The sequence below is a fragment of the Hyperolius riggenbachi genome, chromosome 10, assembly GCF_040937935.1.
Source record: "Hyperolius riggenbachi isolate aHypRig1 chromosome 10, aHypRig1.pri, whole genome shotgun sequence".
Classification (NCBI taxonomy): domain Eukaryota; kingdom Metazoa; phylum Chordata; class Amphibia; order Anura; family Hyperoliidae; genus Hyperolius; species Hyperolius riggenbachi.
Genome location: NC_090655.1, coordinates 171,740,304 through 171,763,082, shown reverse-complemented (window position 1 = coordinate 171,763,082; position 22,779 = coordinate 171,740,304). Strand labels below are relative to the sequence as shown.

At 46.1% G+C, this 22,779-nt stretch overlaps 1 protein-coding gene across 2 annotated transcripts in view; it reads right to left on the bottom strand.

Annotated features, from left to right (window-relative positions):
• Positions 1 to 17,002: 17,002 nt before the first annotated feature.
• The window catches only part of CARNS1 (carnosine synthase 1), a 535,833-nt gene continuing 530,056 nt past the window's right edge, over positions 17,003 to 22,779 (bottom strand). For both annotated transcript variants that reach the window (XM_068255247.1, XM_068255246.1), the window contains one exon: positions 17,003 to 18,493. In XM_068255247.1, coding sequence (XP_068111348.1) covers positions 17,129 to 18,493 — 1,365 coding nt within the window. In that variant the 3' untranslated portion in view covers positions 17,003 to 17,128. The remainder of the gene's footprint in view (positions 18,494 to 22,779) is intronic.

Genomic DNA, 22,779 nt, shown 5'->3' with positions numbered 1-22,779 from the left:
ACGACTGCAGTTTCTGTAGGGCCCACACGATCGCCAGGCACTCCTTTTCAGTTGTGGAGTAGGCTACCTCTCGGGGCAGGAGCTTCCGGCTCAGGTAGAGGATAGGGTGTTCATCCCCCTTTCCATCCACCTGGCTGAGGACTGCGCCGAGACCGTAGTCAGAGGCATCGGTTTGCACCACAAACCGACGACTGAAGTCTGGGGCCTGAAGCACAGGGGCGCTTGCGAGGGCCTGCTTCAAGGCCTGGAAGGCATTCTCGCAAGCGGGGGTCCAGCTAACAACCTTGGGGTGCTTCTTGCTAGTGGCATCGGTCAGGGGCTTCGCCAGTGTACTATAGGCGGGAACAAATTTCCTATAGTAGCCGGCGGTCCCCAGGAACGCCTGGACCTGCTTTTTCGTGATAGGTCGAGGCCATGCCAGGATGGCGTCCACCTTTCCCGTGTCAGGTTTCAGGGTGTTACCCCCCACCCGGTGACCTAAGTACTGCACCTCGGTCATGCCAATCTGACACTTACTCGGTTTAACCGTCAGATTGGCCATGGCCAGCCTCTCTAGTACCTGGGACAGGTGTTTGAGGTGTTCTTCCCAGGTGGGGCTGAACACCGCAATGTCATCCAGATACGCTACAGCGAACCCTTGCATTCCCTCTAGCAGGTCGTTCACGGCCCGCTGAAACGTGGCGGGGGCGTTCTTCATCCCAAAGGGCATCATCGTGAACTCGAAGAGGCCGAAAGGGGTGATGAAGGCCGACTTTTGCCTCGCGTCAGGTGCAAGTGGTATCTGCCAATACCCCCGGCTCAGATCCATGATTGATAGGTACCTGGCTGATGCCAGTGTATCTAGCAGCTCATCAATGCGAGGCATGGGGTAGGCGTCTGTAGTGGTGATGGCGTTCAGTTTCCTGTAGTCTACGCAGAACCGAGTTGTCTGGTCCTTCTTGGGGACCAGGACAACAGGGGCTGCCCAGGCACTACTGGACTTTTGAACCACCCCTAACTCCAGCATCTCCCTCACCTCCTTCTGCATGTCCGCCTGTACCTCGGGAGAGACACGGTAAGCGGATTGCCTGATGGGGGGATGGGTACCTGTATCTACCCCATGCACCGCCATACTGGTCCGCCCCGGGATACCGGAGAAGGTGTGCTGGTACTGGCCCAGCACCTTCTGTAACTGCTCTTGCTGGGCTGAGGCGAGCTGTGGATTGACGTTTAGGTCGCCGTCCACATCTCGTACGTCAGCCAGCAGGTCTAACAGGGGGTCTGCCTCTCCCTGCTCTAACCGGCTGCACACTGGCAGCGCATACTGGGTCCTGTCATGGTGGGCCTTCAGCATGTTTACATGAAAGCTCTTCTGCTTCCTGCCCCCCATGTTCACTAGATACGTCAGAGGGTTTAACCGCTGCACTACAGTAAAAGGCCCCTCCCAGGCTGCTTGCAGCTTGTTCTGCCTCACGGGAAGAAGGGCATATACCTTGTCACCCACATCAAATGACCGCTCTCCAGCAGTGCGGTCGTACCATGCTTTTTGTTTGGCCTGAGCCTGGGCCAGGTTGTTGGTCACTACTGCGGACAGGGACTCCATTTTGTCCCTGAACTTGAGGACGTAATCGACCACGGAGACATCAGTGGGGTCGCCCTTGCCCTCCCATGTCTCCCGCATCAATTGTAAGGGTCCTCGGACATTCCTCCCATACAGGAGTTCAAACGGGGAAAACCCGGTTGACTCCTGCGGCACCTCCCTGTACGCAAACAACAGATGAGGCAGGTATCGTTCCCAGTCCCCACCTTGCGACTCAACAAACGTGGTCAGCATTTGCTTCAGCGTCCCGTTGAACCGTTCACACAGTCCATTGGTCTGCGGGTGGTAGGGACTGGAGACAATGTGCGTCATGTGTATCTTTTTGCACAGGGCCTCCATGAGTTCGGACATAAACTGGGATCCCTGATCGGAGAGCATCTCCGCAGGGAACCCGACTCGGGAGAAAATGTTAAGTAGCGCGTCTGCTACCTTGTCCGCCCTCAGGGAGGAAAGCGCCATGGCCTCAGGATAGCGGGTGGCGTAATCCACCACCGTCAGGATGTACCTTTTGCCACTGCTGCTGGGAGTGGGCAATGGTCCAATTATGTCGACTGCCACTCTGTGAAAGGGCTCACCTATGATTGGCAGTGGACACAAGGGAGCCTTGCGGGGGTTCCCAGCCCGTTTTACCTTTTGGCAAACAGTACATGAGCGGCAATAGTTGGTCACATCGATCCGCATCCTGGGCCAGTAGAAATGACCCTGGATACGGTCAAGTGTCTTGTGGATTCCCAAGTGCCCTGCCAGGGGAATGTCATGTGCGGACTTCAGCACATGCCCCCGGAAGGCACTGGGTACCACAAGCAACTTGGTACCCACACTTGTTTCACCTTCGGTGGGCTGTACAGGCTCTCTGTACAGCTTACCACCTTCCCAATATACCTTGAAGGTATCTTCATTCGTGAGGGGCTCCGAAGCCTGCCTTCTGAGTGCCTCGAGGCTAGGGTCAGTCTGGAGTGCTTGCACAAATGCAGCACTCTCGCTCTCAGCCAGCTGGCCCGTGGCATATGCAGTTAGTGGCTGAAGGCTACCATCCCTGTGGTCAGAGGAGGGGGAGGAGGCCGGAACCTCTTCCACCTGCTCTGAGCCCAGGTTCTGAGCAGCGCGGCTGCGTGTTACTGCCAGTACAGGTACACCTTCAGACCGGCACATACTGGCATTACTCACATCCTGGCTGCATGCATGAATTACAGTGACAGGTACAACAACATTTTCATCACAAACAATCGGTATATCAAACACAGGTACCTGTGACACAGGTACTATTGGACTCGGTACCCCTGGACTGGGCACATTCAACCCACCTCCCCCCTGTTCTTGCCCCTTGGTGCAAAGTACCTTAGTGTGGGCGGAGAGTCCGTCTCCCTCCTGGCAGTCTGAGGGGCTTGGGGCAGGTTCATAATAGGACACAAGCTTGCCCAGGTCGGTCCCCAACAAAACTGGGACCGGCAGTTGGTCCAGGACCCCAACAACCTTCTCTTGAACCCCCACCCCCCAATCGATGGACACCCGAGCCTGGGGAATGCGAGAAAGAGTGCCCCCCACTCCAGTGAGGGTAAGGTATTTGTCAGGGAGGATATTTTCCGTCGGGACCAGGTGCGCACGCACCAGGGTGACATCCGCTCCAGTGTCGCGGAAACCGGTAACAAGCTGGTCGTTCACTGTAACCAGCTGGTGGTTGCTCGTAGCGGAGTGGATCCCTCTCCCACCTGCGAACATGACGTTGTTGGGTGCTCCCGGCTGGGGTGCGCTGGCTGGCGGCAGTTGCCGTGGGCGAGGTGTAGGTGGTGCAGGAGCTGGCGCGGTCTGCCTCCGCTCCGGGCAGTTAAACTTCATGTGTCCGGGCTTGCGGCAAAAGTGACAGGTGATGCCCTCTGTTACTGCAGGCCTGGACGCAGCAGCTGCGCTGGAGGGCCTCTGGGGCGCACGGCTCACAGAGGTAGGAGAGTCTGCAAAATTGTGGGACTGACCTCCTCTCCAGCTAGATGGGGCAGTCCTGCGGGTCTCCGGCACCCTGGTCGTTGCAAAGGTCTCAGCGAGGTCTGCAGCGACCGTCGCTGACGCCGGTCGGCGCTCCAGCACAAACTGGCGTACATCAGCCGGGCAAATGTTCAGAAACTGCTCCAGGACGATTAAGTCCTCCAGGACACCGTAAGACCCTTTAGTGAGGCCTAGCGTCCACTGGCGGAGTGTGGTGAGCAGACTGCTGACCACATCTTGATAAGAATCAGTAGATTTTTTCTGCCAGGACCTGAACCTTTTCCGGTAGGCTTCTGGCGTCAGCTGGTACTTAGTGATTATAGCCTCCTTTATAGCGGTATAATCATTGTCCTTTTCCACAGGCAGCTCTGAGAAAGCATCAAGCGCTTTGTAGCGCAGCAAGGGTGTCAGATGTCTGGCCCACTGGTCTTGGGACAGACGATACTGACGGCAGGCCTTTTCGAAAGACCTCAAAAACAAGTCAATGTCAGTGTCTTTTTCGATAATAGCAAATTTAAATTTTGCACTTACTGGAGCGGCAGTCCCTTCAGCAGGGAGGCTGGGCGTTGAACTCCGGCTGGCTTGCTGCACTTTCGCCATGTTCAGCTCATGCTGTCGTCTCTCCCGCGCCTCTGCAGATTGGCGTTCCTCTCGCTTTTGCTCCGCCATGTACTGCAGGTACTTGTCCACATCAGTTTCCATCAGCTTTTGCAATGCCTGCTGCATTACTGGATCAACATAACTGGACAGTCCAGTACTGGCCGGTTCCAGGCGAGTACTTTCAGGGGTTCTGGGGTCGGGGATCACACTGACAGCCTCCTGCGTATCTGTTGCCGCATTGCCCGCGGGTTGCTCAACCTCGGTACGCACAGGATCTTCAGTCTCTGGTTCCCCTCGACTTGCGTTAGATGAGCCGGTGTCCTCCACAGTGGACACCTCCAGCGTCCGCAGATTCTGGCTATCCCATCGGTACAAGTCCGTTATCAGGTCCTGCTGTTTCTTGCCGCGGATGTCCATGCCTCTCGCCTCGCACAGACTCTGCAGGTCGGATAGGACCATGACCTTGTAATTCCCGGACATTTCCATGCCAAATAAAAGAAAACTTAGGGGAGGGGTACTGGTTACACAGTCTCTCTGTATATATGAAAAATATATTGCACTCAGTCACTACCAACGAATTAGTTCGTTTCTCGATAGGGCTAATTCGATAGCCCTACCTGAGATACTATCAGCACACACAGATCCCAAACGCTGCCGACCACTGTCACAAGAGCCCCACTGGCCGTGAACACGCAAAACCGTCCGATCCGATTCTAGCACACAGATTGAGAGCTATGGACGCAATCTGCGTAGAATTGGCGGAGTTTGAGCGTCACGACGCAGTAGGGAGCCTGTGAGGTTACGAAAATACACTGTTACTCCAACCCAGGGGTAGATTTGCCACCATCTCTGTTTTCTATCAGCCCAGAGAAAACTGCTAACTGGCTATAGACCTGTGAAACAAACAACCGGTTAAAACTGTGCAATTCCTATCTATCTATCAAAACAGTAGCGTCCCTTCGGAAGTTTAGGTCTCGTCTGTGTATACTGAATAGAAGGTTTTACTGAGAGGTAAAGACCTTTTAAAAAGCCTTTATTTGTTACAATATAAATAATTAATATATACAGACAATCGTGAACAATTGAACGATGAGAGACAGTGATAACACAGTACATAAAAGAAAAAGGGATAAAAAGAACGAATACTTATGATTCTGTGGAAAGTCCGTTCGGGAAAAGACAAAGTTCCTTTGTTGCAGTTAGTTCGCAATATGGCCGAACCACATGGCCGTTGCTCCGCCTGCAAGATGGCCACTGCTATTTCCCCAAGCAGTGGCAGTCTTTTCGGTATGATGGAAAGTGGGGGAATTGGCTGGGGGTCCTCATGCAATCAGTTTTGAGCACTGACATTTCTGGGCGGAGTCTCAAGCTCAGCCCAGGGGCGTGTCAGGCAGTGAGTTCTCAGGGGAGGAACTTCCAGCCATCCACAAAATATGTCCAATTTCATACCCCGCCGGGGTTTTGTCGCACATGCAAACCGATTTCATATTCAGATTGGGCTGAGAATACACGTTCATAGGACATCAAACTTGCAATATTTGGGGCGCACGGGGACCCCATTATTCATATCTCAGCCCCTGCTCGGGTTACCTGGCTATGTCTAGTATCACCATATTCTACAGAATTAGGGAAACAAAATTATGTAATTTTCATATTCCTCCCATGGATGGTATTTGCAAAATGTGACAAAGTTATCAACACCATGCATTCCATACTCAGTTTAGTCGGTGCCGTCAAGACTGGGGGGAATGTAGGTGTCAATAGACCTCATGCTGTGCTAGCTTCCCCTGTTGAATAGACTCTGTTGGTATTTCAGCTCTGCCCAATTAGCACATTAGTGTCACCAGAGCTTTTCCGGGAGCCTTAACAGGATTTCTTGCTAAACCAGGTTGCTTTAGCCATATGCTAACGCAGGCCCATTCAGCCCTCATGGCAAAAGGGGGGGGAAGGCAGGAAGGAAAAACTTCTATTTTAAAAATAAAGAATGTCAGTTTTCCGATCACGGTTGCGATCGGACAATCGGCCGCGAATCCTCGGACGACTGGGCGTCGCCCGGCGTCACATTCGCTAGCTAAATATGCCTCCCAAGTCCTCCACCCCTCTGATCCCCCCGATCGCTGCCGGTAATATTTACCCGTCCGCGATCCCGCGAGAGCCACAGCTTCACTGTTTAGCTTCAGTCGTCGCATTGGCGACGTCATGCGCAGTCCCGATACTCCCTATAGCAAAGCCTGGAGCTGATTGGGAGGCTGCGACATCGCGGGATTCCTGGCTGTACGTATAATTGCGTGATCGGGGGGATCGGGGGGAGAGCGGAGGCACTTGGGGGGAATATTTAGCTAGCGAAGTGCTAGCTTAAACATTTAAAACAATTTTTATTTTTAAAAAAATCCTCAGTGGGCCATGCGATCCTCTCCGGCGGCTAGCCCGACACTGTGTCGGGCTTACCACCAAGGAGGTTAAGGCACAGGGCAGACGGGCGCACTGAAGAGGAGGACCACTAGGGGACTCGGGGTGATTGCGGAATGCAGGTAAAAAGAGCGCTAAAGGATGCTGCAGGCAGGCGGCCGTGGAAGTGACACAGGAATGCGGCAGGCAGGAATAGCGCAGAGAAATGCACCCTCACAGAGCTGCGCTCAGAGGCTGGTGCCTGCCCAGCCTCCTCCTCGGCCAGCCCTGCTCACAATCTCACCCCAGCTATAGTCTAATGTTTATATTATTATTATTATGTATTTATATAGCACTGACATCTTCTGCAGCACTCTATGGAGTACATAGTCATGTCACTGAAGGATGCTGCAGGCAGGCGGCCGGGGAAATGACACAGGAATGCAGCAGGCGGGAAAAGTGCAGAGGAATGCACCCTCACAGAGCTGCGCTCAGAGGCTGGTGCCTGCCCAGCCTTCTCCTCGGCCCAGCCCTGCTCACAATCTAACCCCTACTATAGTCTAATGTTTACATTATTATTATTATTGTTATTATTATTATTATTATGTATTTATATAGCACTGACATTTTCTGCAGCACTCTATGGAGTACATAGTCATGTCACTGACTGTCCTCAGAGGAGCTCAAAATCTAATCCTACAATAGTCATATGCTAATGTCCTACCATATAGCACTGACATCTTCTGCAGCATTTTACAGAGTACACACATACACATCATGTCACTGGACGTCCTTCGAGGAGCTCACAATCTACAATCATGCCCCCCCCCCCCTCACCCCACCATTGGTGTGTTTGCTCCCGGGACATGCAATTTGCACCACAGGTAAGTACATTTGCAAATGTAGGGAATCTGTCCTTTGGGGGGGGGGGGGGGGGGGCAGCATGGGTGGCACCGGCCATATCTGGGGGTTTACTGGGCATGTTCTCTCGCTCCCCCCTCCCTGAGGGGTAGTTGCGGCGCTTCTGGGCAATGGATGCCTTGTGGGGGGGTGTTTGCGCTGTCCTTCATTTCTTGGGGGTACAAGGAGACCTACACGCGGCACCCCTCTTGAGATGCAATATATTGCATGGGCCAACTCCTGCAGGAAGAGCAGGTGGATAGTTTAGATCCTGCATATTCTGGTGGGCAAATGCAACATGCAAACGCTTTGCCATTTTAATTAGTCAGTTGACTTGAGGCAGCCAGTATTTAAGTCAGGAGTTGACTGGTCAGAGCACACATCCCTTTCTCTTGTGCAGTTTACAATCTAATCCTACCATAGTCATACTCTAATGTCCTAGCATATTAATATTATGTATTTATATAGCACTGACCTCTTCAGAAAGACTTTTTAAAGTATATAGTTATGTCACTGACTGGGGTGGTTATTGACTGTTGGCCTAGGGCGGTAAAAAGTACAAATCCTGTGCTGTATCTCTATAATATACAGTTTTGCTGTAAAATGTTAGATTGTATTATTTGTTAAAATCAATAAAACTTTTTCAAATAGAAAAATATAATGTTGCCCACATTAAACGTCGCCCGTCAAATCGTTAGTTTTTCCTCAAAAACATGACAAAAGCTAGTGCCCTGAGATGCTGTGAAACTGAGCAACAATACTCTACCAGGAAGTCTGGAGGAGGACTTATTTGGTGATACTTTTACAATCTGCTCAGAGTCAAAAAGCACAGGGTCATAAAGGACAGCCTGGGCTTGTGCTAAAAACTGTAGCCTCCAACTGGCCAAAAAACTGCTGACAACTAATTTCACCTCTACATTCTGCACCAAGTTTTAAAAAAACTGAATTTACACTCATATTTTAAAACTTAAATAACATCTTTGCCTGGAACGCATCTTGAGATAACAACCTAGCTTGCATAGCATTGATATATCACATATACCTGTAGTATACAATATACAGTATGCAGTAAAATTTTAAAGACCCAGTTTGCTCAAACCATTAAATATACAAAATTATTGATTTTACCTACATACCACCTACATTACATGCACCGGAATGGCAGCATTTGGGAGCACAGTGCGTGTCACATTAGAAACGCAGTGATGTTAAGGTACCCATACGTCTAGCGACTTGGCGGACGATCAACCATCTGATTCCATAATTATTACTGAATTGGATGAAAATCGATGACGCCAAGTGCATGCCCGATCATCGATGCAACCAATTTTGGGCTAAGCATGTCGATCGGACATGCTGCAAGATGTTGGGCCATTGAGATCAATCGGGTACGCGGTAGTAACAGTGAGCGATATTGGGACGAACGATGAATGCGATGAAACCCCCGGCTCTGTCCCACTAATGTTAAATGTCCCCCTCCACCCCGGTGCACTATACTTTACCTGACCACATCCGCTGCTGGCTCCGGGCTCCACCGCAATACACATACACACGCTCCACGTGGTTGCCAGAGTAACATAGGCATGTGTGTGATGTCACACACGCGCCCCTGTATATGTGAGCAACAATGTGGGGCCCATGTATGCAGATTACGGTGGTTTCTGGATGCAGACAGTCAAAGTATATAGCACTGGGCACCGGGAGGGCACGTTTAACTTTATGGGGGGCAGTGTTGGGTGGATGATTCCTGAACGATTTCAGCAAGAAATTGAGCGGGACTCGACTTGCACTATATGACCAGGCAACAGATCTCTCTCTAATCAGATTAGATCAGAGAGAGATCTGTCTCTTGATCGATGATGTAAGGGCACCTTTACCCGGCTGTTTCATGTGGCGTCTGAGCATGGCAGGCAGGCTAGCAAGTGCTCGGCCAGTGAACAGGAGCAGCTGACAGGCACCTTCAGCTGCTTTTGGAAAAGAAGACTATAGCTATGTATGCAGATTTCACTTCTCCATGCAGCGAGATATTCCATTTTGTATTTGCTTCTATATTGCTTTTACATGCATGAGAGGATTTGGACATTTTACCACCCAAGGCCCATTGTCAGCAACACCGCCTCCCCAACCTCCCCATCCTGAGCACCACTTGTCCTACTCCTCCTGTCCCATTTGTTTCCCTGATGGGGGGTAGCACAGGACCAGTGCTCCACTGCTTGGACTGTGTTTGTGACTGCTTCAGTTTACATGTTTGGCAGTTTAACTGCCTTAGTGTGCCAGTTCACTGCCCACCCCTTGCTTCCTGGTGCCCCAGGCCATGGCCTTTATGGTCTTGCCTCAAATCCAGCCATGTTCACATGCAGTGGTTATTGGTAAACCAAGAGAGGCTCACAGTAATCAAAGGGAATCTTGAATCTCAAGGAGGCTGGAGTGGCAATTAAAATGTATTTTTAAATTTAGAACAGCCAACACCAGCTTAAATAATGTATGCTGCATTATGATTATATATATATATATATATATATATATATATATATATATATATATATATATATATATATATATATATATATTACTCTGTCTAGGAAATTGTATACTTGTAAAATCCTTTATTAAAGAGACAGTCTTAACAGATTAAAACTGGCAACACATGTTGAAAAGTATATCTGCCTTATCCTATTTCAAGAATAAATGTTGATTTTTTATTTATTTATTTTCTACCAAAAACCTTAATGTAATATTGTATATCGATATAGCCTAAAGTTTTACAACCTCTAGTTTCAGACATCTATGTTTTAATTTTCTGTTAAACCATAAGTATATATATGCCTCTCAAATTTAGTTCTGTATTGATGTTGGATGAAGAAAATGTAAAATCTTACATTTTCCAATCTGTATCATACAACTCCAAAATTGCTGGATTATTAGCATACAATACTCTACTGCACTTACTTTACTACTCTAATAAGCAAATTTGCAGCAGTCCAATACCCGACACCTTCACAAACTATAGAATACCAAGAAAGCTCATAGTGACCTAGAACCACTAGGAAAGTTTAGGAGGTTAAAAAAGACACCGAAAAGCCCTCTTACTAAAAAGCAATGCTGAATATACTTTTGCCTTCTCAAGACAGAGGTATTTGCTATAATTCAGCTTTGAGTGAGCAACTGTGGTTTCCCATGAAGCAACACTCCCAAATATGCAAATCATCTCTTTATGCCCCTGAAAGCAAGGCACACCTCCTGAATCACTGGTGTATAATCAGAGCCGGGACAAGGTACTCCAGCATCCAAGGCTGAGATGCCAAAGTGTGCCTCTTCATCCCTCCCACCCCAGCAGTCACACACTGATTCCAATTAAACTAAGAGGCGCCCCAGGGCCCCCAACCCCCATAACACCTTAATCTCTAGTTATCTGGCTTGCAGTCACTGCCATGTATCCCCTTTTCTTATTTCTCTCTGCTTCAAACACAATAAAGGAATGACATGCAATGGGGAGAAAATGAAATGGTCGCGCATCTAACCAAGATGCACCTGATAGATACTCACTGCATAGGGCTAAAAAGCCTCTCAAAGGCACAAGTGTGCTCATTGCAGTGAAACAGGTGCATTAAGAACTAATGCATCTCACAATACAAACAATGGAAGCAAATCCATGCATTACACATTATCCGGGGACCTTCTTACCCTTCTCTTATTGAGAGAAACATCTGTTCCACTCTGCAGAGCATGCTAGCAGGGACAGCTCGTGCAGCCTTCTCTCGGGGTCCCCACCCTATCTAAGTTTAAAATCACCCAACATTATGGGAACATGCTAGCAACGTTGACTTGGGAGCAGCAGGCCATATAAAGGTGAAGAGGTGCGGCGTGGGCGGCGCCCCAGGAACTCTCACTGCCTGGGGACACCGCCGACAATAAAGGAATGACAGATGAGTGAGTTGTGCGCATCCCCTACACTGCGCCCTGAGGCTGGAGTCTCTCTTGCCTCTGTCTCGGCCTGGCCCTGTGTATAGTGAGCTTATAGGGATGATCAATGAAATGCAAATAATTTCTCTATGCATTGACCTTCCATGTACATGTTTTGCAGCTTTATCTTGGGTCAATAAAAGCTGACAGGAATTTTTCCTGGTCAAATTTCAAACTGCATAATATTTACATAAAATGTGAATGCAAGGATAATTATTTTGCATCTCACTGATTATCCCTATAAGCCTATCGCTTATAAGTTTCACAGAACCACATCAATCCAACATGCATACAGCCTGTTTCGGACTTTCCCGTCCTCATGCATGGCATGGATTGATATGGCATTATGGGATAGGGTTTGGACCAGTACTACTGAATACTTAGATACAGTGGGATGCGAAAGTTTGAGCAACCTTGTTAATTGTCATGATTTTCCTGTATAAATTGTTGGTTGTTACAATACAAAATGTCAGTTAAATATATCATATAGGAGACACACACAGTGATATTTGAGAAGTAAAATGAAGTTTATTGAATTTACAGAAAGTGCACAATAATTGTTTAAATAGAATTAGGCAGGTGCATAAATTTGGGTACTGTTGTCATTGTATTGATTCCAAAACCTGTAGAACTAACTATTGGAACTCAAATTGGCTTGGTAAGCTCAGAGATCCCTGACCTACATACACAGGTGAATCCAATTATGAGAAAGAGTATTTAAGGGGATTCATTGTAAGTTCCCCTCCTCTTTTAATTTTCTCTGAAGAGTAGCAACATGGGGGTCTCAAAACAACTCTCAAATGACCTGAAGACAAAGATTGTTCACCATCATGGTTTAGGGGAAGGATACAGAAAGCGGTCTCAGAGATTTCAGCTGTCTGTTTCCACAGTTAGAAACATATTGAGGAAATGGAGACCACAGGATCAGTTCAAGTTAAAGCGGAATATAACCCAGAATTTCTTCTTTGCTCTAATAGAATATTCACAGCATATTATATACGACCAGCATTTTTTTTTACTAGAACATCATTCAAAGGGTTAATTACAGGCTTTAGAAGCTCCCCTGCCAGTAGAGCTGACGCGTCTGAATGTTAAACAATGTAATCTTGTGTTTACTTAAATGTATCAAGTGTGGAATGTGACACATTCTCTGACTGTGCAGAAGCTGGTGGACACAGAAAAAGAGTCAAAGCTTGTCTGCCTGACTGAATGAATGAATAAAAACAGTTATTAAAAAAATGCAAAGTCAGCTCACAAAGCAAAAAACTGTACTTTTGGGAACCTATAACTTATAAATGAATAATAATACTTATGCACAAATGCAAATATGATAACCGTATGGCATATAAAAAGCAGGAAAACATGTTTTTATTGAATTTTATGTCAGGGTTTTAAACCGCTTTAAGGCTCTAAGTGGCAGACCAAGAAAAATCTCGGATAGACAGAAGCAACGAATGGTGAGAACAGTCAGAGACAACCCACAGACCAGCACCAAAAACCTACAACATCATCTTGCTGCAGAGGGCGTCACTGTGCATCGTTCAACTATTCAGCGCACTTTACACAAGGAGATGCTGTATGCGAGACTGATGCAGAGGAAGCCTTTTCTTCGCCCACAGCACAAACAGACCCACTTGAGGTATGGTAAGCACATTTGGACAAGCCAGCTTCATTTTGGAAAAAGGTGCTGTGGACTGATGAAACTAAAATTGAGTTATTTGGGCATAACAAGGGGCTTTATGCATGGAGGAAAAACAACACAGCATTCCAAGAAAAACACCTGCTACCTACAGTAAAATATAGTGGTGGTTCCATCATGCTGTTGGGCTGTGTGGCCAGTGCAGGGACTGGGAATATTGTCAAATTTAAAGGATGCATGGATTCCACTCAGTATCAGCAGATTCTGGAGACCAATGTCCAGTAATCAGTGACAAAGCTGAAGTTGCGTCGGGGCTGGATCTTTCAACAAGACAACTACCCTAAACAATGCTCAAAATCCACTAAGGCATTCATGCAGAGGAACCAGTACAATGTTCTGGAATAGCCAGCTCAGTCCCCAGGCCTGAATATAATTGAAAATCTGTGGTGTGAGTTAAAGAGAGCTGTCCGTACTCATAAGCCATCAAACCTGAATGAAATAGAGATGTTTTGTAAAGAGGAATGGTCCAAAATACCTTCAACCAGAATCCAGACTCTCATTGGAACATACAGGAAGCATTTAGAGGCTGTAATTTCTGCAAAAGGAGGATCTACTAAATATTGATTTCATTTCTTTTTTCCAAATGTATGCACCTGCCTCATTTTGTTTAAACAATTATTGCAAACTTTCTGTAAATCCAATAAACTTTATTTCACTTCTCAAATATCACTGTGTGTGTCTCCTATATGATATACTGTATTTTACCGACATTTTTTTTTTATCATAACAACCAACAAATTATACGGGAAAATCTCGATGATTAACAAGGTTGCCTAAAGTTTTGCATCTTACTGTAGTTCTTCAAAATAGGCTGTTTACATTGTGGATTTATGTGACTCTGTGAAATGTATAAACTGTAAGCTCACTATATACACCAACAGAGAAAGTCTAGTTAGCACACCGTTTGCAAGTCTGGGCTATTTATTCTTCAGTGCATGTGTCAAACACAAAATGAGAATTGTTTTGGGGCCACACATGGTCCCCTTCATCAGAAAAGTGCATGTATAACAAATAAATAGCTTGAAATGTGCAGACATAGCAAATAAAAAGCTTGAACTTGCAAATGGTGTTCTAACCAATCTCTGGACTTTCTGCATATGACGTCTGGATGTTGCTTCATGTGTGCCTGGCCTTTGGGGGCATAAAGAGATGATTTGCATATATGAGAGTTATGCATCATGGGAAAGCACAGTTGCTACCTTAAAGAGAAATTGTAACCAAGAATTGAAATGCATCCCAATCAGTAGCCGATAACCCCTTTCACATGAGAAATCTTTTCCTTTTCACAAACGGTTCATCAGGGGGCTCTGTCTGGCTGATATTGTGGTGACAGGAAACTGTGAGGACCATGGTCCTGGCAGTTCCCTGTCTGTGAACCTCGTTGTATTGTGGAAAATAGCTGTTTACAGCTGTTTCCAACTGTCAAAAAAAGCAAGCAGCAGCTACTTCCACTGACATCACCTGCCAGCAGTAAAAATGTCACCATGTTATAATGTAAATCAGGGGAGAGGAAAAATTTTACAATGGGCAAACACTGACTAAATCATTTATACATAATTATTGTAAAAATGAAGCACTTTATTTATTACATTATTTTAACTGGAGTTCCTCTTTAAAGCTGAATTAACAGTAGAGTATTTTACCATGTTAGTCATAAGTAAAAGCAAGAAGGTACAAATTAGTTGATACCATTTATTGGTAGTAGCAGAAAACTCTGTGTACCATGTTAGCCATACAAATGATGTAGGTAGATAACAAAGTCTTGTAAAAGTAATACCTTTTAATGGCTGATAGAGTTAAATGATGAAAGCTCCATTTATTGGCAAACTTAGAAGAAAAAGAGTAAGTTTTCAGAGGCTTAAGGTACCCATACATCTAGCGATTTTGGCAGCCGATCAACCAATAGACAAATTTCTCTCTGATAGAATCTGATCCGAGAGTGATTTGTTGGCAGACATAAACCACAGTCCGATTCCCGGTTGATTTCAGTATGAAATCTTTCGGCAATTGGCCTTGTGACACTACCTCATCACCTGGCCGCTGTCCATTCTTGTGTATATGTGTCCCCTCTCCCAGGTGCCCCTGCATTAATACTTTACCTCTCCACCACTGCCCACCACTGTGTTTGGACTCCTCTTCTGCATTTGCACCCGTCGATTGGGCATGCTTTTGGCGGCACCAATTTTGATTTGGTAAACAAGCAAAATGAGCTCCTGACTAAGTGGTCATGTGGACCACGCATTGAGAATCCCTGTGCTGCCCAGATGGATAGCTGCATCACTTCTGCTTACTTGTAGAACGCTGGGTCGGTGCAGTATGTATGTCACTAACTACTCATCCATTTAATTTTATTTTTTTCCATCATATTTGCTCATTCACTTATACAACTACTTGGTTTGACTATGAGCATGTTACCCCCCGCACTATTTCATGCTACACACTTTGCTTTTCACAGCTTTTTTTGATTGAGCACTAGCACTTTGCATTGTTATCAGGCATTAGTCACTTAACAACCAGACCAGGGTCTCCACAATTCATTTGGGGATCATTCAGAACTTTTTCTAGTGGTTTATATTTCTTTTTATTGGTTTTATGCTTATCCTGTTGTTCAATAAAGCTTACTATTTGTACATTCAGTTGGTGGTCCAGCGTCTATGTACAGGTTTCTCTTTTCTTTATTTACCATATGATTTAACTGTCCTGTACTTTGCACACCAAACATATTAGGGAATGCAGATGTCCTCTTTTGCTAATATACCAATTTTGATTTGATAATTATCAAACGGGATTGTCGATCGTATGGCCACCTATACACTTTTTCTCTTAAGTAAGCCAATACATTTTATCATCCTGATTCAAAACTTTGTGTTAAAGCTGATTATCACAAATACTTCTGTTTTAAGAAGTTAGATATATATTCAGCTCACAACCTATGTGGCTGTACCTCATCCACTACAGCAATGCCCTTCCATCATGGGAACGTAACTTTATTTTCAGATGCATTCATCTAAAAAAAAACCAAAAAAAAAAACCAAGGAGTGGTTACACACACACTATTTTAAATTTCTACACATGCACCCTACAAATGTATAGAGAAGGGGACCCATAAACAATATGCCCTTTTCCTTTATGGTGTGGTAACTTCCCCCAAACTTAAAGAGACTCTGTAACAAAATGTTTAGCCTTATTTCTTCTATCCTATAAGTTCTTATACCTGTTCTAATGTGGTCTGTCTTACTGCAGCCTTTCCTAGTTGCACAGTCGCTGTTATCTTATCTAATCTTGTAGCCCCTCACACACTCCAATGAGTTCTGCTTCACTATGAGCTTGCTGGTTAGTCTGTACCTCTCGGTGTTACAAGCCCTACTCTATAGAGCCAAATTAATTCATGTCATGCACTGATGAGGATCAAACAATCCGAAACAGTCTGTATGCATGTTGGATTATTATGGCTCTGTACAAATTAACAAGTTGATACATCATTTCTGGAGGTGTGTTTAGCTTCTAAGGGCAACAATGGTTAATTTGCATATATTCAGCAGTGATGCACTGGGGGACATCTCAAGCTCACTCCAACCTGAATTATCGCAAATTCTTTCTGTTTTAAGAAAGCAAACTCTTGTTTTCCCTAATCTAATCTTCTTTCCTTTGTCAGCTTTGTCGGCTCAGGTAAGAATATGCTGCTCTGCTTGTGATAGGGAGAAGCTATACACACCCTCTCCACGCCCCCTGCAGGCTCTGTATGAGTCACAGACTGAGCTTCTCTGATCATATCACAAGCTGGTTAGCAGCTATGTCTTTTGTTTGTAAACACTGCCTATAACTGGCAATTACAAGCCAGGATTGCAGCAGGGAGTGGCAGAAATAGCACAGAGGGGCCCAGGAGAACATAATGAATAGAATGGTATGCTTTTTATTGTAAGAATTTTAGAGTACAGATTCTCTTTAAAATTAGGCTATCATATGTGGCCAAATAATCAGATATATTACAGAAGTGGAGTTCTTATTTAATGGACTTCTTACTGGAATTCTCCAGTCAGGTACGGCACTGGGTAATCTTGTTTGTCCAACCCAATCACTGAGCATACACCAAGAAGTCTTTGCCTGGCTTCCCTATGACTCTTTCCCTCACATGCCACATTGCCATAAGGTTCTTGATCTGGTCCATGTACAGGACTTCCCTCCAGGCGGTTAAAGCGAATGTGTCCAGCATTGTGCAGCTCTACAAGCCTCTGTGGCTTTGCTGTGCTACTTAAAGCTTCTTCATGTGATTGCCCTGTACACATCACCCCAACTAGTACCAAACTTTCCAGAGCACCTTTTTCAGGCAGTGCAGGTTCAATGCCACATGACAATGCTAGAGCCACAAGCACCAAGTCAGTGCCATAAATATGCCAAATCCAATCACGAAGATAAAACCCTCCCATGCGAGGATTTATCTCCAACAACCTAGGACCAGATTCAGTTAACTTGAGCTCTACATTGAAAACGCCAGGATAAAGTCCCAATGCCCTGCAGCTGCGTGCAGCAGCTTGGACTAGCTGGCATCGTCTTTCTGGGCTCAGACAGGATGGGAGTGCTGCTGCTGTTTCAGTAAAACCAGGAAGAAGAGTTGGTCCATTATCAGACACATAAGCAGCCAAAAGACGGCCATTAGGACCTAGTACCAGATCAACATCATGCTCACTTCCAATAATATACTCAGCTAGAAGAGGTGGTAGTGTGGTTTGGGTGGTGTCAAATGTAGTTAGGATTTGGTCATCACTGGCTTCTCCATTCTCTACCACTACCATTTCTGGTGCAAAGTTAATCCCATCTCTTGATTTATAATTATCTTCTCTATCTGCATTTACATGTTTATCATTGTTTAGCTTATAAGGCCCAGGATCCACTCCCATTTTTTTAACCAGCTTTCTACACTCTTCTGCATCCTGCACTAGTCGAACACCAACAGCACCTGCTCCAGATTCTGGTTTTATAACCAAGGGGTAAGAAAGAATGGACTCTGCGGCTTTAATCCCACCACTTCCTGGACCCAGAGGAAAGCAGGGGACAGCAAATGCTCCAGCATATGGATAAGGTGGTGATAATGAAGCCATTTTAACAAGACAAAGTTGAGTCTGAGTTTTGCGCTTGGCAAGCCTCACTGCATTTGGAGGTGGACCAGGAAGACCTAGCAATCGACACAGTATGGCAGCAAGGATAGTGCACTCATCCCAGAAAGCCATGCAGCCAGAAACACTTATGGCTCTATCTCTGATTATGGCTAAAATGTTCTGAGCATGCTCTTCATCTTCACAAGATAAATCTTCATAGTTGTAATGGATGAATGAGGCCACAAGAGAAGAGGCAAAATGGTTTTGGTTTGACTCCACAAGATGGATCTGAAAGAAACATTATATAAACAGTTTAACTATGGTAATGCCACCTTAAAGGATATATGAGGCAAAATTACTTATTATTATTATTATTTAGTATTTATATAGCGCTGACATATTACGCAGCGCTGTACAGTGTATATATATATATCTTGTTACTAACTGTCCCTCAAAGGAGCTCACAATCTAATCCCTACCATATGTCTATATTATGTAGTGTAAGTACTGTAGTCTAGGGCCAATTTTAGGGGGAGCCAATTAACTTATTTGTATGTTTTTGGAATGTGGGAGGAAACCGGCGTGCCCGGAGGAAACCCACGCAGACACGGAGAGAACATACAAACTCTTTGCAGATAGTGCCCTGGCTGGGATTCGAACCAGGGACCCAGCGCTGCAAGGCGAGAGAGCTAACCGCTACGCCACCGTGCTGCCCCAATACTTATAGCAGATTTTATTACCTGGGGCTTCCTGCTGCCGCTAGAAGCCTATGTGGCCCTAGCCACAGCTCCGATCTCAGCTACTCTCCTGGGGTCCCCTCTGTATCTGCTGCCAACCCAACGGGTTTAGCAGCACATGCGCAGGCGCACAGACGTTCAACTTGCGGTTGCACTCTTGTGGTAGAGTTGGGCCAATCGGTTCGCCTGCGAACGGTTCCATGCGAACTTCCGTGGATCGCGTTCGCGTCCCGCAGGCGAACCTTTGCGGAAGTTCGGTTCGCCCCATAATGCACCATGGAGGGTCAACTTTGACCCTCTACATCACAGTCAGCAGGCCCAGTGTAGCCAATTAGGCTACACTAGCCCCTGGAGCCACTCCCCCCTACTAATAGGCAGGCAGCAGCGACCATTACGGTCACTCGTGTGCCTGCATTAGTGAGAGTAGGGCGAGCTGCTGCACACTCTCTCTCATAGGGAAAGATTAGTTAGGCTTAGCTTGTCCCTGGCTGCATACCTGTTCTGTGAACCCACCACTGCATACCTGTACTGTGAACCCACCACTGCATACCTGTTCTGTGAACCCACCACTGCATACCTGTTCTGTGAACCCACCACTGCATACCTGTTCTGTGAACCCGCCACTGCATACCTGTTCTGTGAACCCGCCACTGCATACCTGTTCTGTTCAGTGAACCCGCCACTGTATACCTGTTCTGTTCAGTAAACCCGCCACTGCATACCTGTTCTGTTCAGTGAACCCGCCACTGTATACCTGTTCTGTTCTGTGAACCCGCCACTGCATACCTGTTGTGTTCAGTGAACCCGCCACTGCATACCTGTTCTGTTCAGTGAACCCGCCACTGCATACCTGTTCTGTTCAGTGAACCCGCCACTGCATACCTGTTCTGTTCAGTGAACCCGCCACTGCATACCTGTTCTGTTCAGTGAACCCGCCACTGCATACCTGTTCTGTTCAGTGAACCCGCCACTGCATACCTGTTCTGTTCAGTGAACAGTTTGGTGTGTCAGTGTGAAGCAGTACCTTAATTACACTACCTGATTGATGTATACACATGCAAGATGTTTTAAAGCACTTTAGGCCTGTCATTTAGCATTCAATATGATTTCTGCCCTTAAAACGCTGCTTTGCGTCAAATCCAGATTTTTCCCGGGGACTTTTGGCGTGTATCCCACTCCGCCATGCCCCCCTCCAGGTGTTAGACCCCTTGAAACATCTTTTCCATCACTTTTGTGGTCAGCATAAATTTTTTTTTTTTCAAAGTTCGCATCCCCATTGAAGTCTATTGCGGTTCGCGAACTTTAACGCGAACCGAACCTTCCGCGGAAGTTCGCGAACCCGGTTCGCGAACCTAAAATCGGAGGTTCGGCCCAACTCTATCTTGTGGCTGGAAGCTGCCTGTACAGAACGCTCCTGGCAATGAAAGCATGACCACAAGTGGCATGTCCGGGGTCGGTGGCTGCTACGTAGGGGACCCAGAGTAGCTGAGAGCGGACCTGTGGTAAGGGACACATAGGGGATGGAAGAAATCCCAGGTAAGTAAATCTGCTATAAGGTATTTTGCCTCATGTATCCTTAAATAATGAAAAATATAGTAAAGATAGCATTTATGCTATAAATACTCTAAATATTTGTCTTTGATGGATGCAACAGCTGCCATGTCCAGGAAGCAGCTATGAATCTACCACAAACTACAAAAACTCTGACTGAGATACTGATATCATGGAGTGTTCTGAATTACAGTAGTATCTTGTTGGGGTTTTGTAGTTCTTGATAGAGCTGTTTCAAAAACTTCTTGACCATGAGAGCTATTGCATCCACCAGTACATCAGCCACAGGGAAGTAATTTGACTAAAAGTTTTTTTTTTCCTCCTTTTTACAATAAAAGCAGTCTGTTTAGTGTTACCATATTTTTTGGACCAAAAGACGCTCCTGACCATAACACACACCTAGGTTTAGAGGGCAAAATTCAGGGGTAAAAATATACTAAATCTGTTCCATCCATGGTTCAGGGTGTTTTGTGAACCTTTTAGAGTATATAAATTTCAAAAATATATATTTTTCATAATCAACAGTATCTTGTGTCTGTCTACTTGGAGGAGGTAAGTCCACCACTGCCACCTCTATTTTTAACCATTTTAGCTATTTTTATTCTTCTGACGCCTCTGTTTGCTTTGAACAGAGTCCACACTTGATGGAGGGGTGTCAACCCCTTTTTCTGATCTATGGAGAGCGACTATTTAATCATGAATGGGGACAGGTCTAATCTCCCTACCTGCATTTACAGCAGTTGCCTATAAGGTGACCCTGGTTTGTGAGTATTATTATACTTGCTTTTCATTATTCATTGATTGCCAGTACTCACTACTAGAGATGGCCCGAACGGTTCGCCGGCGAAAGGTTCCCGGTGAACTTCTGGGGGTTCGCGATCGCGGAGAAGCGCAAACTTTCCCGGATGTTCGGTTTGCCCCCATAATGCTCCATTAGGGTCAACTTTGACCCTCTACATCACAGTCAGCAGGCACATTGTAGCCAATCAGGCTACACTCACTACTGGAGCCACTCCCCCCCCTTATATAAGGCAGGGAGCGCCGGCCATTACACTCACTCCTGTGCCTGCAATAGTGAGAGAAGGGACAGTTGCTGGCAGACTCTTATAGGGAAAGATTTGTTAGGCACTTGTAGGCTTGTTAGCTTCCTCCTGGCTGATTCTTAGTGCTAAAATAGCACCCCACAAACAGCTCTTCTGAGAGCAAATGTTGTTATTGTGATCTATTTTTTTTCTGTGTGTCCGACTGACACTTGTGTTGCATAGACAGCCTTGATAATTTATACTGTGTGTGTGCCACTGCCAGGCCGCTGCAGATTGTAATACACATTACTGCAACCTAGCTGTTGTGTTCAGTGAACCCACCTCATCACTGCATATACCTAGTTGTTGTGTTAAGTGAACCCACCTCATCACTGCATATACCTAGCTGTTGTGTTCAGTGAACCCACCTCATCACTGCATATACCTAGCTGTTGTGTTCAGTGAACCCACCTCATCACTGCATATACCTAGCTGTTGTGTTCAGTGAACCCACCTCCTCACTGCATATACCTAGCTGTTGTGTTCAGTGAACCCTCCTCACAACTGCATATACCTAGCTGTTGTGTTCAGTGAACCCACCTCATCACTGCATATACCTAGCTGTTGTGATAAGTGAACCCACCTCATCACTGCATATACCTAGCTGTTGTGTTCAGTGAACCCACATCATGACTGCATATACCTAGCTGTTGTGTTGAGTGAACCCACCTCATCACTGCATATACCTAGCTATTGTGTTGAGTGAACCCATCTCATCACTGCATATACCTAGCTGTTGTGTTGAGTGAACCCACCTCATCACAGCATATACCTAGCTGTTGTGTTCAGTGAACCCACCTCATCACTGCATATACCTAGCTGTTGTGTTCAGTGAACCCACCTCATCACAGCATATACCTAGCTGTTGTGTTCAGTGAACCCACCTCATCACAGCATATACCTAGCTGTTGTGTTCAGTGAACCCACCTCATCACTGCATATACCTAGCTTTTGTGTTCAGTGAACCCACCTTATCACTAAACATACCTAGCTGTTGTGTTGAGTGAACCCACCTCATCACAGCATATGTGTTCAGTTCAGTGTTGTGTTGTGTTCAGTGAACCCACCTCATCACAGCATATACCTAGCTGTTGTGTTCAGTGAACCCACCTCATCACTGCATATACCTAGCTGTTGTGTTCAGTGAACCCACCTCATCACTGCATGAACCTAGCTGATGTGTTCAGTGAACCCACATCATGAC